The following is a 17,131-nucleotide window of genomic DNA, read 5'->3' on the forward strand; positions in this document are numbered from 1 at the left end:
AGCATATTCACACATGCTTTTAACGTAGGCACACTTCGAACGACGCCTATAGGATGAAACTTATATGATTGATTAATTGTGATTAATTTGGGAATTGTATTGATTGATTGTTGAGATTAAAGTGATTAATGAAGGTTTGCATGTGTGTAATTCGATTAGGCCTTGAGAATTATGCTAGATTGCATTGTAATTGCTAATGACACGAACAATTGATTTAGGAATTGCAATTATCCACTACAAGAAAAATCTCTTTTCGTAGCGATTATTTCGTAGCTATTGTACATTCGCTACAATATGCAAGTATGTTTGTGAAATAATTAAGGATGTCGTATCATTTTACAATCGTCATGGTTTTCCCTTATAAAATCGATACGGAAAACATAATAATACATATCAACACTATTTTTACACATTTATATAATTTTGAGAAATCGTAACATTTACAATCGCCACTAAATCGTAAAAATCGATACAAAAAGCCTTTTCAACACTAGATATATAAATATTGTTTGACAAAGAATACATAATATATGTCATAGCTTATTGGTGAACATTTAATATAAGAGTTTGAGGTTGCATGTTCGAATCTTGTAAAGATCATACGCTTTTTTTTTTTGAAGAAAATGAGTTAAACATTTATAGAGATGGTAATCGCTACAATAATCACCACGATTGGATGTAGTATTTCGTATCGACTATTGAGGCCAACCCCAGCGATATTGAAAACCACTACTAAAGGCTTAAGGCAACGGGGGATATTGTATCGAATGACCATTTGTTGAGAAAGCTTTTTGTTGCAATTACAATCGATATTAAATGTTAAAATAATCGCTACGAAAAGGTTATTTTCTTGTAGTGATCGATTGGTTTTGATTGTGATTCTCTTAGTTTGTTATTCATAGTGAACCCTAGCTTAGCAATTAGGAGATAACTCTTTGATTCCAATTGATTGCTTTTATCATTAGTCTTCACAACCTTTGATTGGCATGATCTTTCCAAGTTGTTGCAATTGATATGATTATTTGTTGATCCCCATTCCTAGTGTTTTTATTTGTTTGGTTGCTTGTTTTGTTAGTTGTTACATCTTACCTTCGATTTCGACCTATCTTAGGCGCATAATTGAGAGTGCTTGAATATTACTGTTCATTTGGGTTCGACCCTTGACTTGCCTCTATACTCGTATCTAGGTTTGTTAAGTGTTTATAGTTTGACCGAGGGAAGATTAGATAACGACCTAGTTTTCCTCTCGTCATAATATGAACCACACTTTTATTTATGGCATGATAGAAAACATGTTTAATTAAACTAATTGTTTAATTTGGTTTGGATTATTAAAAGGGAATTTTATTATGGTTCATATAATTTTTATTGATGCTATAAGCATGAGAAATGAGCTATGTAAGTGTCTATGTAAACGAGGAATAAATTGTATGTTGGTGCCTTAGTGCACTTAAGGTGTTTTTAACACCGAGGGATAGGATTTTTGGCGCATTAAGTGTCTAAGGTGTCTTTGACTCCGAGGTAGATTTAAAAAGGGTTCAACATTAAATATTATGTGGTCACTAATTATTCAAGAATTAAATTAAAGTGTTTAATTGTTTGAATAATCATGATGTTTGATGTTGTTATGATTTGAGAGTCATCACCAAGTTTAATAAATTGTAAAGAACGTAAAGTGAAAGAGATTAAGCATTTAAACTCTTCGAACGTATATACCTTGAGTATGAACATATGGGGGGAGTCATGGAGTTTTAATTTTATCCATAACTTCTGCCGGAGTACCGGACGTTGTACAATCCTTTTATTATTATGCGCATGAATTCCGCCACTTACGAGTGGTTCTTTTATACTGGCACAGTTAGCTCCCGTGTTAGTACCCCTTTATTGGGGCAGGTTAGGGGGGAAACTTGTTCGATGCGTAATAAAAACTAAATAAATTATTTAGTTACTTAGTTGAGAAGTTTTGTTGAATGTTGTGTGCTTGAAAAACATGTGCAACAAGGTAAGTTGTGTGTTGATAGGTAAATGCATGTTAGAGTGTTCATATACACTTATGTACTCAGCTTTGCTTTGCTGATTGTGAGTTAGTGTGTTTGTTGGCCTTGTCTTTACCTTGACCCTATGATGACCCATTTCTAATGGAGAGTAGTGGAAACAAGTAGAGAGAAGCTTTTCAGGTGATGAAGCATATTCATGATGGGCTTGAGTGAAGAGCGAATCATGCTAGTTTCCATAAGTTTATGATGTGTTATTGCTGTATTTATATTATGATATTTCTGGTGCGAGACTAACGTAAAAGTTAAGTTGAATTGGTTTGGTTAAGGGCCTATAATGGTTCCAAGTTGTAGGTTTGACTTTGTTTTACTTTGGTTTGACTTTACTTTTGTGAGTTGACTTTCAATTTGAGTCGTTTTAAAATATTTTAAAGGAGAATCTTCCGCTGTGTGTCTTTGATAGTTGTCTTAGCCGTTTTCACGGTGGCGGTAATATCTTAAATTTTCCTATTTAAAGTTTTAAACAAAGCAAAACAGATATTTTAAAAGAAAGGAATTTCTAGGGTGTTGCACCTTCTCCTTCTCTCCTGGGCGGCTTCTTAGAAGTAGAAGACATCTTGCTCTCAATTTCCTTTCGAAGCTTGTTTAGAGCGACCTTGTAAGGAACCAACAGTCACTGGAGGATCCTCAGCCCCATGAAATGAAGCGGTCAGAGGATCACAAGTATTGATTGTAGCAATGACATTCTCTACGAGTCCGTCCTGACCAAGAATAGGACTAGTATTGGGTGTTTGACCATCTTTTGCAATAATGGACGAGTATCCCCACAGACGGTGCCAAATGTTTTGGGGTTTTTTTTTGTGAATCCTTCAGGATACTGGTCGCGCTCTCGGCCGGATGGATGCAGACACATGCAAAAACAACGAATTTACCGGAATATTCGCCACTGACAATCAAGTTAGTGATCAAAAACGGAAAAGATAGAGAGAGACAGTAGAGAGAAGTTGGAGCTCGTAATGCTCTTTTTATGTTATGTCACAATCCACCCCTTCCATTATAAATGATTAGGGTATTTATAAGGGTGAAAAATTGTGCCCCTTTAGGATTATTGCCCTAGAAATTCGTGCTCTGGTTGGCAGCGCAATCAGGAGAAGGCACGTGTCCATATGGGGCGCCATTATTACGACTTTTTCGAGATTTGGGGCTCCTGATGTAATGAGGCCCTTAACTCTCTTATTCAAGTACTCTTTGTGTATCACGTGTCATGTTCCTACAGGGCACATATCACCCTTTAATTGGGCCACGTGTCTTTATGGGATTGGACCACGTGTTGGGGGTATTTTTACCCTAAACAAATATGTATGAAAATGAAAACCAAACAAATCCATTAAACAGTTTTAAAAGATTGTATAAAGTTGATGAGGTACATATAAATACAATAATCCCAAGCAAAACTTGAACGTATTGAGTATTCTAACTTTGAGGTTAGGGATTGAATACCCCGAAAGGCTACACATACAATTGTTGATGTGGTCCTTACCTATAATCATAATTTGTTATGTTTTTATTAGCTAGATTTAAGGGCCCAATTTCCATTTGAATTCAATTTATATTTTGCTCCTAGTTTTCTCCCCTCTTTTGATGATGTATCAAATTTCTAATGGTATTGTATGTATATACCATGGTTGTATACTTGTATGTGTATTAGCACTCATCAATACCCACTAGAGAGTAGGGACACTTTTAAAATAGGTATTTTTCTTACCTTTTTCCTACCGTCAATATATCTGGTCCGCAAGCTCAATCGAGTTGACATACAAAAGTTTTTGATCTAATAGAACAGTTCATCTTACCTACATCCGCTACATATATTACTAAAATAAACATATAACTATATAAGTATATAACTATATAAGTGCAAATTACGTTAGTATTATAAGTAACCTACTAATCTTGGTTATGACTCTTATGAGTTTGGTGACCTCAAACTAATCCCAAACATATGGGGCCTAATTAAGTTATATCTTCTCTATAGAACTCAGAAACCTTTTCAACACGCCTTATTTCATTTTTTGTAGTACAAAAATACCAAACATGGTAGTACAATGGACCATCTAGTCAGATTTCAACAACACATTTGTCAATATTTTCTCTCTCTTCTCCTACCTGCTCCATCAACCTTCAACCTCCTCCTCCTACTTTTACCTCCTTAAATCCTTCTTTTTCCTCCTCTTTCCTTCCTCTTCAATTATTAATAAAACCTCTTAAAAAAAACCAATTTCCAATTTCCTGTGTTTTGCTCATGCTTCTTTTGTTATGGCATTCAACAACATGAAAGACCTCCAGCTAACGCCGTCCCGAGGCTCCGGTGTTTCCAACGCTGTAGACCTTGAAGATGTGCGCCTACTTGACCATTATGAAGCTTCCGGCGCATCGTTGGAGGATGGAATTCGTAATTCGCGGAGAATTCAAGTTAGTGTTGGTGGTATGACCTGTGCTGCTTGTTCTAATTCTGTTGAATCAGCTCTTTTTGCCGTTAATGGCGTCTTCCATGCTTCCGTTGCTTTGTTACAGAATAAAGCCGATGTTGTTTTTAATCCTGATTTGATCAAGGTTTGTGTTATTAATTAACTTTATTGATTGATGTTGAATTTGATTCAGCTTTTATATTGGATTTTGTATATGAACACAACTATTCAACTTGTTGGTGGTTAGTGTAGGGTTGAGTGGGATTGCGAATTGATGCTGAATGCTACATAAATTATAAGATATTGATTTCGAGTTTAGGTAGTGTTATTGGTAATATTAACTAAATGTGGTATTTGCGGAGTAAGGTGTATTGTTGATCATTGATCATATTATTTCTATTTCTGGAGTTGTTAGATTCTGGATTTTATGATTGGAAGTAAGTAATGACTAGGGTATTGCATTTCTTATTATATTGAACTACTTGAAGCTGTAGTAATTTGCTGCTATGTGTAACTTTTATCGTTTTCTCGAATCTAATTGTAAAATTAGGTTGTACATTATTGACAGAGGGTTAGAGTGCGGTGTATATACATGGAAAAATAAAATTTTAGGGTAAAGTAGTTCTAGTGATGTGTGAGTTTTGTGTGTTGAATGCAGGACTTCACTGCCTTCTTAAAGTGACTAACTTTCCATATTAACCCCGTCAATCATGAGCTATGTTGAGATTGGAAAATTTGTTGCTCTGTATCATTTTCTCAAATCTAATCGTAAAATTAGGTTGTATGTCGTTGACAGAGGGTTAGAGCGCGGTGTGTACATGGGAAAATAAAATTTTTAGGGGAAAATAGCTGGAGTGATGTGTGAGTTTTGTGTGTTGAATGCAGGACTCCACTGCCTTCTTAACGTGACCAACTGTCCATACCAATCCCGTCAATCATGAACTGTGTTGAGATTGGTTTCAATCATGGTTGTTAAACCTTTTGTGGGAACATTTATTTATGTAAAGTAGTAGAGCACTAGAGCTACACGCTCAAACCAACTTCCCAACCAGGGTGAACTCGTTTTACGGCAAGAATCCTTTCCCAAAATGACAAAACAACGTGGAATCCTCGAGGTAGCTGCAGGACTCTCAATAAGCAACTGGATGCCATGTTTGTTTGGTGGAAATTGAGTTCGTATTCATTTTTGTTGGCATAATGTAACGTAGTTATGAAAACTGCTTGGCTGAAATGTTTTAGCTTTTGATGCGTATCACTCCTTTCTGCCCTCCAGCATGGTTATATATATATATATATATATATAATATATATATATATATATATATATATATATATATATATTGGTGCTTATCCAACATGAATTTCTTCTAGCTGGTGAAAGCTCTTTTGTGTGATTATTATTTGAGAGATGTCCTTTCATGTAAACCTATATATCATAGTCAGCTTTACTTGGAACTGTTATTTTTTTCATCTTAAGTTCTTTAGGTCTGGGGTGAAATTTGGCTTCTTTTTGCACTGATGTGTTCTCATATATAATTATTTCTATTCTAGTAGTTGTTGTCATGGTGACTTAATTTTTAATCTTGCCCTTTTCTATCTTCTTCTAGGTGGATATGTAATTAGCAACTTTTTATATGTCTTTATCATGACTGCATATGTAGTGTAAAGCTTTTGTTAAAGTTGGTGCTGCATTGGTCCACTTAATGTATGCCTTTTACTGCTTTTTCTAAGGTGGGTACAATCATCACCAACCATAACAAAATAAAATAGAAAGTAGCTGGTTTGAAGGTATATCTTATGTTGCTTTAGTTATACAATATAGCTTTGTAATCTGTTGTGATTCATTGGCCTCAATTTGTGCTACACTAACTTTTATTACCTGGTTTCCTTGCAGGATGCAGATATTAAATCTGCTATCGAAGATGCAGGATTTGAGGCAGAAATTTTGCCTGAAGCAAATTCTTCGCGAACAATTCCAAATAAGACTTTGTTGGGGCAGTTCAATATCGGAGGCATGACTTGTGCAGCATGTGTTAACTCGGTTGAAGGTATGTTGAGGGAGCTCCCTGGGGTTACCAGAGCTGTGGTTTCCCTAACAACTTCGTTAGGAGAAGTTGAATATGATCCATCTGTAGTTAGCAAGGATGGCATTGTGAACGCCATCGAAGATGCTGGATTTGAAGCTTCACTTGTACAGAGCAGTGAGCAGGGTAAAATAATTCTTGAGGTAGCAGGGATTTTTGGGGACTTGGATGCACAGTCACTGGAGGGGTTGCTTTGCCATATCAAAGGAGTGCTACAGTTTCGTTTTGATAGGAATTCAAGAGAGCTGGAAGTTTGCTTTGATTCTGAAGTCATTGGTTCTCGGTCCTTGGTTGACGCCATTGAAGAGGCTAGTGGTGGCCGATTTAAATTGAGTGTGAAGAACCCTTATGCCAGAATGACCTCTAAAGATTTGGAAGAATCATCAAAAATGTTCCAGCTCTTTACATCCAGTGTCTATCTTAGTGTAAGTATCACTTATTCTTCTACTTGATTGTTATAGGTTTCCACTGAGGCTCAATGGCTTCTGACATATTTACTTTCTTTAATATCATATTTACACATATATTTTTAAACAATTCTTCAACATGACCAACAACTTACGTCATGTTCTGGTCATCTAGTGGTTTGCACTTTCTAGCTGTTTAGCCCTATTTCCTTGTTTAAATTATTGTTTGCAAGCTGCAATAGATTTCTATCAAGTAGGCGCATTGGATTGGGAAAGTTATATGTAACTATGCATTTGAAGAATATGCATGGAGGTAGAATGAAGGCTGCTTAGTTGACATTACCTGTCCTTATTGGACTTAATTTACCCAAAATTCAGCTCCTTGTAGCTGCAATTGGGAAATATTCAAGCTTCACGTTCTAACTTCTTTTGTCCGGAGCACATAGATATCGTGGACCCTGTGTCCTAGCTTACTTCAAATATTGAGCCATTATCAAGTTTGTGCTTTGTTTTTTTAATCTTTGTAGACCTCCAACTATGCTTTCCTTGTATCATGACGGGTTATTGTGTGATTTATCATATAGAATAGAGTTTTGTGATTGTAAACTAGACAATTGGACGTGTGCTTTAAAATGTATTCCCTCTGTTCCCAAAAGTTCGACTCACCTCTGACACTTGTTTCTAGGAATGCTTTAAAAAGGTGAGTGGATGTAAGAAAAAAATGAATAAAGAGAGATGGTGTAAGAAAGAAAGTGGGTAAAGAGAGAAAATAAAAAGGTGTAAATTGTGTGGGGTAGGAGGGGTAAGAGAGTAAAGACGAGGTTTTTTTTTAAAAATAATATAGTAGAAGTGAGTTGAATTTTTTAAAACGGCTCAGTGGAAAGCGAGGAGAACTTTTAGAAATGGAAGGAGTATATCTGAACAAGCTACGATATTTGCTACTCTTATGATTCTTCCTAATGTATGTATTCACTAAGTTTAGAAGGGAAGATAATCTAAAATTTAACTTCTCGAATGCAAATTAAACAGCATGTATTCTCCTATTTCGATGTTAAAAAAAATCAACAACCATTTGTTGCTTCTTTGGTATTGGAAACTTATGCATTCAACTTTGTTACATCAAAATCATAGGTTCCTGTATTTCTTATTCGTGTCTGCCCCCATGTACCGGTGTTGTATCCTTTTCTCCTGTGGCGTTGTGGACCTTTCCTGATGAGGGATTGGCTGACGTGGGCATTGGTGAGTCTTGTTCAGTTTGTCATTGGAAAGCGTTTCTATGTAGCTGCTGCTAAAGCATTAAGGCGTGGAGCTACAAACATGGATGTATTAGTTGCATTGGGAACTTCGGCTTCCTACTTTTATTCTGTCTGTGCTCTTCTTTATGGGGCTGCTACTGGTTTCTGGTCTCCAACGTACTTTGAGACAAGTGCCATGCTAATAACGTTTGTTCTCTTGGGAAAATATTTGGAGTCCCTAGCAAAGGGGAAAACATCAGATGCTATCAAAAAGCTTGTTGAACTTGCACCTGCTACAGCATTGTTACTTGTGAAAGACAAAGGTATGCCTACTAAGAGTCACTTATAAATTAGTTTGATTATACTTCATTCTATTTTGCTGCTACGTTTTATAGTATATACTATCCACACAAACTCCTTTGACCTTATTTCATGATGTAAATATTAGGAAAAATATAGCCATATGGGATTTTGTTAGTTTTGTGTCAATATGTTGACTTTTTATGATTAAAGTATAATTAAAGGTATTAGTTAAACAAAATGTGAATTGACAAACGTGGAAGCCCCAACATTGCAATTAAAAAAGCCAGATGAAGTATTATTTAAAAGGCCGAAATTGTTGATTTGAGTGATGTTACATTGTTGAATCCTTTGGTTTTATACTATAGGTGGGAAATGTTTAGGAGAGCGTGAAATTGATGCTTTGTTGATTCAACCTGGTGATCCATTGAAAGTTCTCCCTGGTACTAAGGTTCCAGTAGATGGTGTAGTGTTGTGGGGTTCAAGTTATGTCAATGAAAGTATGGTCACTGGTGAATCTGTCCCTGTCTTGAAGGAGGTCGAAGCACATGTGATTGGGGGCACAATGAATTTGCATGGGGTTCTTCATATTCAGGCAACCAAAGTGGGATCTGACACATTTTTGAGTCAGATAATAAATCTGGTTGAAACTGCACAAATGTCTAAAGCTCCAATACAGAAATTTGCTGACTTTGTAAGTATTCAGTTGGATAAGTGATATAATGTTATAATTCAATGATAGTTTGTTTATTTCCTTCTGAATATGTATGTCATTGCTTGATAAGTGGTTGGGAGTTGGGATAATTGATACGTTTATTGTCATAATTGGAGAAAAATTGCGTTATTGGTTTTTTTGATAGTACATATAATCTTCACCTTGGTGATGGTAAGCAATTCATCATACTAGCCTCTCCAAGATGAAAAAAATTGATGCTTTCTGAATGTTTAGAGTTCCTCTATCCTTTATTTTCCAACTGTATTTTTTTTCCTGGGTGTTTTTCGAGGAAGAAAGCAACCTTTTGGGATGAGGAAGAGGGCTCGATGTGATTTTATAATCTTTTGTATGGAGTATATGGAAGTAAAGGATCTAAGATGGTATAAAAATTCAGCTGTTGATTAGTGAATCAATGTGTCTCTTGCGAAAACTATGTATTTCACAGAAGTAGGACCTGTTAATTAATCTTCAGGAAGGTTTTACCATTTAATTTTACACCCAACTTTTGTAGTCAGTAATTAGCTTTTATGTGCCATTAGCTATAAAGTTGCTTTGATTTCTGTATATATTCAACTCCATCCTTTTTAATATCTCAGACTGATATGATTTTACTGTAGGTTGCAAGTGTATTTGTTCCTACTGTGGTTTTTATGGCATTGTTTACACTATTGGGCTGGTAAGTCACTGCGGGTTTTTGGCATTTTGTGCAATTAGTTCATAATGATACAGTCTCAGTTTTAACTGTAATACATTTTCTGCTATAATCATTCTAGGTACATTGGTGGAGTGACTGGATCTTATCCTCAAAGCTGGTTGCCAGAGAATGGCAATTATTTTGTATTTTCCTTGATGTTTGCAATATCAGTTGTTGTAATTGCATGTCCATGTGCTTTGGGTTTGGCTACACCTACCGCTGTCATGGTCGCAACTGGGGTTGGTGCAAAACATGGCGTGCTTATAAAAGGAGGAGATGCATTGGAAAGGGCTCAAAAGGTCAATTATGTCATCTTTGATAAAACGGGGACTCTTACGCAGGGAAAAGCCACAGTGACAACTGCTAAAGTTTTCACTGGCATGGATAGAGGAGAATTTCTTAGATTGGTGGCTTCTGCTGAGGTGAATTATTCTGTTACAACTGAAAATGTTAAATTATAGTTGCATCTATTGGTTTCCAGCATGACTTTAGTGCTTTGTATGGTGTAAAATCTTGAATCAGCATGTTAGATTTTAGGTGTAGGTGTCAAACTGTCAATACCCTATTGAATTAATCTCTTTGTATGTTGATATCATATTAATTAATGTTGTAGGCTAGTAGTGAACATCCTTTGGCAAAAGCAGTGGTTGAATATGCTCGGCATTTTCATTTCTTTGAGCCTTCTGAAACCAAGGACTCTCAGAAGAATGACAAGGATTCTGGATGGCTTTTAGATGTTTCAGATTTCATTGCTGTGCCTGGAAGAGGAGTCCAATGTTCTGTTGACGGAAAACATGTTCTGGTGAGTTCCAGACTCTTGGGTGTTGCCACATATGTCAAACAGAAGCGCATAGTGTTATTTGTTTTAACGACTGCTTTATGATACATTTCAATGACAGATTGGAAACAGGAAGCTGCTTACTGAAAATGGGATGTCAATTCCTAAACACATTGAAAAGTTTTTGGTGGAGCTCGAGGAAGGTGCACAGACAGGAGTACTTGCTGCCTGTAATAATGTACTAATCGGAGCTCTAGGAGTAGCTGATCCTCTGAAAAGAGAAGCTGCTGTTGTCGTTGAGGGCCTTTGCAAAATGGGCATTAGACCTGTCATGGTCACTGGGGATAACTGGCGAACAGCTCAAGCTGTTGCCAAGGAGGTATTTACTGATCTTGTTGCCCCATTTATATTTTTATGTCCTCTGCATTTTTTATGTCTTCCACAATAAATGTTATTTTGTTATTGAAGATGTTCTAATTATTACCTCCGGTCTGAATTACTCGTAACTTTGGAAGGGTTTGCGGAGGCCGAGGCAAAATTTCCTAAGCATGTTTATGGGTTTTTTTTCGAGTTGTGGGTGGGGTTTTTAGGGTGGGGGAAAGTGGTTTTGGGAAGGAGAAGGGCGGCGACGTGGAGGGGACGGGAAGGGGAGTGGCTGCAGATGTCGGTGGGGGTGGGTGGTAGGGACTGGGGCTGGGATTTGGTGGGTGGCGCCGGTGTGGGGATTCAGGCGGAATCCGCACCGGTGTGGTTGGGGGTTCAGGGGATTCTCGCTGGCGGGGGTGGTGGCGGGGACAGGGGCTGGGCTTTGGTGGATGGGTTTTTTTAATTTTTTTGTTTTAATTTTTATAAATAATTAATTAATTACTTTTAAAATTTAAATAATTAAATAAACAACTAATAACATTTTGCCACGTGGCATAATTAGGCTTTAAATACTAACGGAGTCAACTTCCGTTAGTCTTTTGGGCATTTAGTGATATTTTTGTTAAACTCAGGGGCATAAGGTGAATTTGAAAGTTTTGATGGGTATTTGGTGAATAAAAAAATTACTCAGGGGCATTTGGTGAAATTTCCGTAAAAAAAAACAAATTAACCCAATTTTTTTAAAAAAACCCACCACCACCGGCACCACCTAGCTGTACAGAAACCACCCACTAGGCCACCACCACCACCTACCACCGAACCCAGCCACCCAAGCACCGACGAACCCAGCAACCACCACCGCTGAACCCACTAACCTACGTACCCAACAACCACCAAACCACCGACCTTAGCTAACCCACCAATCTCAACCACAACCACTGACCCAGCACACCGACACAACCAACCCAGTATACCCGACACACCGACACCGACACGAAAACCACCAACCCAACACACTGAAACAACCAACCCAGCACACCGAAACAACCAACACTGAAACCACCAACCCAGCACATCGACACAACCAACACCGAAACCACCAACCCAGCACATCGACACAACCAACCCACCAAACCCCCTGGTCTGAAACCCACTGATTTGAAATAACCCACGAGGTCACCGATCTGAAACCCACCGATTTGAAACCCAAGAGGCCACCGATCTTAAACCCCAAGGCTGCCGATCCCCGCCGATCTTAAACCACGAGGAAGGAGAAGAGAGAGAAAACTCATTCTCTTCATTATTTACCTGACGAACCCCGCCGCTCTTAACACCACAAAGCCACCATGAAAATGGGGTTGGAGGAGTAGGGAGAAAATTAAAGGGGATGAGGGTTTAAGTAATTAAGTTAATGGTTTAATCTAATGAAATCAGATTTGTAATTTAATATGGATGTTTTAAAAAAAAAAGGGTAAATTGGTCAATTACCACCCAAAAATTTACTAAAACAGGAAAGAAATGGGAAAGTTGCGAGTAATGTGGACCGACCCATAAAAGAAATAGTTGCGAGTAATTTGGACCGGAGGTAGTAGTAGATTTAGGCTATGTTCTCTTCACCTGATTTAAGGTAATTTGATCAAGAACCGATCTAGAGAATCAGTAAAAAGAATCAAGGCGAAGAGAACAAATATTTAAAAATTGCTGTTTTGGCTTATGGAAGAATCCAATCATATGATGCAGATAGTGACTTAATTATTGTGGCAATAATGCTATTTCAAAAGCATTTGAGTCCTTGAAAGCAAAACCATTTATTTTTTAGAGTTAAAAACATGGATGACACATATTTAACACTATTTTGGCAATAATGGCTATTGCAAAGTGATTGTGTCCATTATATCTTCTCTAAAGTTGTGACATTGCCCTTGTGCTTCACTTTTGTTCTGAATTTTGAACTGAATAAAGATGACAAGAAAATCACTTGACTGGCAGGTGGGAATACATGATGTGAGGGCTGAAGTGATGCCAGCTGGGAAAGCTGAAGTAGTTCGTTCGTTTCAAAGAAATGGAAGTGTGGTAGCAATGGTAGGTGACGGCATCAACGACTCACCTGCTCTTGCTGCCGCTGATGTTGGTATGGCAATTGGTGCAGGAACTGATGTGGCCATTGAAGCTGCTGATTATGTCTTGATGAGAAGTAATCTGGAAGATGTAATAACAGCCATAGATCTTTCAAAGAAGACATTCTCACGTATCCGTCTGAATTATATCTTTGCCATGGCTTACAACGTAATTGCTATACCCGTTGCTGCAGGAGTTTTTTATCCCTCAATAAAGTTAAGCTTGCCCCCTTGGGTGGCTGGTGCTTGCATGGCTCTCTCTTCCGTAAGTGTTGTTTGTTCTTCTTTGCTTCTTAGGATGTATAAAAAACCCAGATTGACAAGTATACTTGAGATAACTGTAGAATAGGGCTCAAACTTTGAATTTGTTGGTGACCTTTGGGCTCCTTCAAGTTTTGTACATGTGAGATGATTTTTAACGATTTAACAGGGTAAAAAATTAGCTGCCCTAGATTCCTCGTGTATAGGGGAACTGTTGTAACACATCCTGTATACTATGTTAATGATTTTTTCTAGTGGTTGGTGAAAATATGCAACCGTCTTTGTATGGAATAGGCATCGGTTCCATACGTACTCCATTCGTCATGATTTAGGTGCATTACTTTCTTTTAAAGTCATCCTGCAAGGGAAAGACTTTTAAAAAATGTGTTGATTGTTATTAGTAATATTTTATACCCTTTAATTATAAGGGCAATGTGGTTAGTTGAAATTACACAATGTTAAAACTATAAGATAAATGAAAGTTACAAAGTGCATGTTGAAGGGACATTGAGTGTAATTAGTATTTTTCGGTTTTTAAGACGAGGATAATTTAGTGTCCCGATTACTAAAACGTCCTTTGTTGTTAATGGAAGAGCTTGTGTTGATGTTGTGTACTCAAACTAAGGAATAAAGGTGAATGTTGTCTAATATATTAGCTTAATTCATTGTTTAAATAGTTAAATACATATCGTGTATATCATATATATTTGACGCACGAATTATTTGGTTGACTTGTCGTACCCAATACCTTCTCTATATGGATAATTTGGAGGGTATAATTTGGTCTCATATTTTTTCATCTTCCTTTATATTTTAATACTTGATTTATATGATTACAAAATTATTTAAAATCTTTTTTAAAAGTATTGTTTAACTACTCCTTGAATACTACTAAAGATGATTCTCTTAAGAGTTTTTCATCCTTTTCTCCTTCTCTCAAGTTCATCGTTATTTTATCCTCTTTATTTCATATTTCCATTTTTTTCTCCATTTTCTTCCTCCATATCTTCTAAACCTCTTCCACAATTAAATAATCAACATGGTCTATTGAATTGTTTCTCACCTCTTCTTTCCTCTGTTGCCCTAAATCCCCCATCTCAATCTGCTCCTCCCCTCTTTTTAATGGATCCGACATTTATAGATCAAACTTGTTCCCATATTACATAATCATTCTTTTATTAGTCCATGGCCCCGTGCTCTTTCTCTTAGTCTTAATTTCTAATTCTTTTTTTATCCCTATTTCATCCTCTAAAAGGCTTTGAAAAATTATAGATTACACTTGTTCACTTTCCCCCCAACCCCTCTCTCTCCCCAGTCCCCTTTAATTTTCTTAGTCCTCTTTCTTTCGGCCTCTTTATCTCTCTCTATCTCTCTCCTTCCAAACCCATCTCTCTTTCCCATCCCCTCTTTTCCTTATTGCTATATTTCTTTCTCTTCCGACCCTTATCGCTCTCTCGTGGTTTTACCATAGAGAACGGTTTAAAGAGCCTTATAAAACACATTTGAACCGTTCTTCTGTTAAGCGATGTATAAAGTTTATAAAACGGGTTAAAGAAGCGTTTTGTATGTCGAATACTAGAGAACTATCATCATTAGGATAAGTCGTTCTCTTTTCCCATCCAATGATTCTAAAATAAAGAAGGAAAATGCAACGTATATCCTACTTAACCGTAGAAAAGAGAACACTTGTTAAAGCAAACCGTTCATTATTTTCCTATATTTTATTAAAAAAAAATTATTTTCTGCCCCTTTTAAGGGTCGTTGTCATTTGCGACCAATTATACTTTGAAAACATAAATCTATTTATACAAAGTAAGTTAGAAAATAACAAAAACTCGAATGAAGAAATTATAAACTATTTTTTTTTAAAAAGTGAGAAGAAATCTAAAGTTATGATTCAATAAAAGTTCAAACCAAATGAGCTTTATTATCATATATAGAGTTCACAAATTGAAACATAAAAAACGAAAATCAACATACAATAACTAACATAGTAGAAATAAATATAGATCAAACTTGTTCCCATATCACTCATTATTCCTTTATTAGCTAATGGCCCCATACACTTTCTCTTAGTCTCCCTATTTCTTTCTAATTCTTCTTGTCCCTATTCCATCCTCTAAAAGGCTTTCAACATTAAAGATTACACTTGTCCTAGGGATGGTAATCTAATTCAGAATCGATTCGAGAGTCCTATTCGATCCGAAGGAAAAAGTTCGATTTGAATCCGAAATAGAAAGACTCTCAATTGATAAAAAATCTGAATCCTAATAGAAGTTAGATTAGATTTGGACCTAGTGTAGAGTCCGACTAAGTAATAAGCTGTTAGAATATGTTTGCTATAAAAGGGCAAGTAGAATCTTCAAAAAAAAAAAAAAAGCCCAAGTAAAGACCCTAAATCTCCAAGACTTTAACTGCCGCTTCATTCTTTCTTTCGCATTTTCTCTCTCTTACACCATATTTTTCTCTCTCCTTCATTTTCTATGCAACAACATCATTCCTCTTGTAAGATGATAACTTCCTCCAATGTCATAACTCAATATACATGACTAAATTACATCATTAGGGCTTTATAATCATGCTTCACCATGCTGGAGATCTTGAGTAATCCGAAGACTCAAAATATCATAGCCTACCCATCTTCTCAAGTCTTAATCTAGATTTACTAGTATACTCATTTTTCAAATCTAAATATTCATGATTTGATTACATATGTGATGTATTTATTTGTAAATTTAACATTTTATTATATGAATTTTTTAAGCTTTATATTTTTCTTTTAATTCAGCACCATTTTCCTGTTGTATTAAACTATAATACTTGCTATGGATAAAGAAAAAACACCAAATGTTATTGAATTTGTCAGACTCAAATCTGGATTAGGATGTCTAAGAGTCCGATTGGAGCGAACTCGGATATGGTTGGTTCAGATTTGAAGGTGGACTCGGTGATAAATATGGGAACCGTTTGTTTCTGAAATGTCCGACCCGTTTCCATTTTTACTGACCCCCTTTCCCCCAACCCCCCTCTCTTCCATGTCCCCTTTTAGTTTTCTTAGGTTCTTTCTATCTGGCCTCTTTATCTCTTTCTCTCCCAAGCCTTCTCTCTCTATCCCTCTCTCTCCTTCCTAACCCATTTTTATCTCTCATCCCCTCTTTTCCTTATTGATGTACTACCTACGTTAACATTTACTTGCAACTTTGGGGTATTATTTGAGAAACATAAAATATTCGAAAGTTGCAAGTAAATGTTAAATGAGGTAGTATGTATTTCATTTTCTTTCGACCATTATTGCTCTCTCGTGACCTTATTTTTCATTCTATCTTTATTTTACTCACTTCTTCTTCTAACTCCTCTTTCTATCTCTTTCTCTTCTTTCGACTCCCTACTCCGAACCCTTTTTCTCACTCTTTATCTCTCTCCCTACCCCTCTTTCTTTCTTTCTCTCTCTCTTCAACCCCTCTTTTTTTTCTCTTTCTCTCCTAACCCCTCTTTCTCTCCTGACCCCTCTTTCTCTCTCTCTCTCCCTCCTAACCTCTCTATTCTCGCTCCTCTCCTAGATTTGCCTCTTTCCCTTGGCCCTTTTGTGTCTACTGGTCCCTTTAGTCTCTCCCAACCCCCTCTCTCATTCTTGACCCTTCTCTAACTTAGTTTCTTCTCTCTCGACACATCTCTCTATCCATGCTCCTCTCTCGCTCTCTCTCATGTCCCT

General features: G+C 36.7%; 1 protein-coding gene across 1 annotated transcript; it reads left to right on the forward strand.

Moving 5' to 3' along the window:
- The first annotated feature begins 4,054 nt into the window (after positions 1 to 4,054).
- On the forward strand, positions 4,055 to 13,736 carry LOC110703727 (copper-transporting ATPase RAN1-like). Its single transcript, XM_021881506.1, has 9 exons — positions 4,055 to 4,607; positions 6,357 to 6,971; positions 8,085 to 8,511; positions 8,857 to 9,182; positions 9,821 to 9,879; positions 9,977 to 10,319; positions 10,511 to 10,699; positions 10,797 to 11,054; positions 13,031 to 13,736. The coding sequence occupies exons 1-9, from the start codon at positions 4,311 to 4,313 to the stop codon at positions 13,505 to 13,507; spliced, it is 2,991 nt and encodes a 996-aa protein (XP_021737198.1). The 5' UTR covers positions 4,055 to 4,310; the 3' UTR covers positions 13,508 to 13,736.
- The last annotated feature ends 3,395 nt before the right edge of the window (positions 13,737 to 17,131 follow it).

Source organism: Chenopodium quinoa, unplaced genomic scaffold (genome assembly GCF_001683475.1).
Source record: "Chenopodium quinoa cultivar QQ74 unplaced genomic scaffold, ASM168347v1, whole genome shotgun sequence".
Classification (NCBI taxonomy): domain Eukaryota; kingdom Viridiplantae; phylum Streptophyta; class Magnoliopsida; order Caryophyllales; family Amaranthaceae; genus Chenopodium; species Chenopodium quinoa.

Excerpts from the sequence above, each read along its gene's own strand:
- LOC110703727 (XM_021881506.1), top strand. The coding sequence starts at position 4,311 with ATGGCATTCAACAACATGAAAGACCTCCAGCTAACGCCGTCCCGAGGC. Across the intron at positions 8,512-8,856 it reads GTTACTTGTGAAAGACAAAG|GTGGGAAATGTTTAGGAGAG; the intron begins GTATGCCTACTA and ends TTTATACTATAG. Across the intron at positions 10,320-10,510 it reads GATTGGTGGCTTCTGCTGAG|GCTAGTAGTGAACATCCTTT; the intron begins GTGAATTATTCT and ends TTAATGTTGTAG.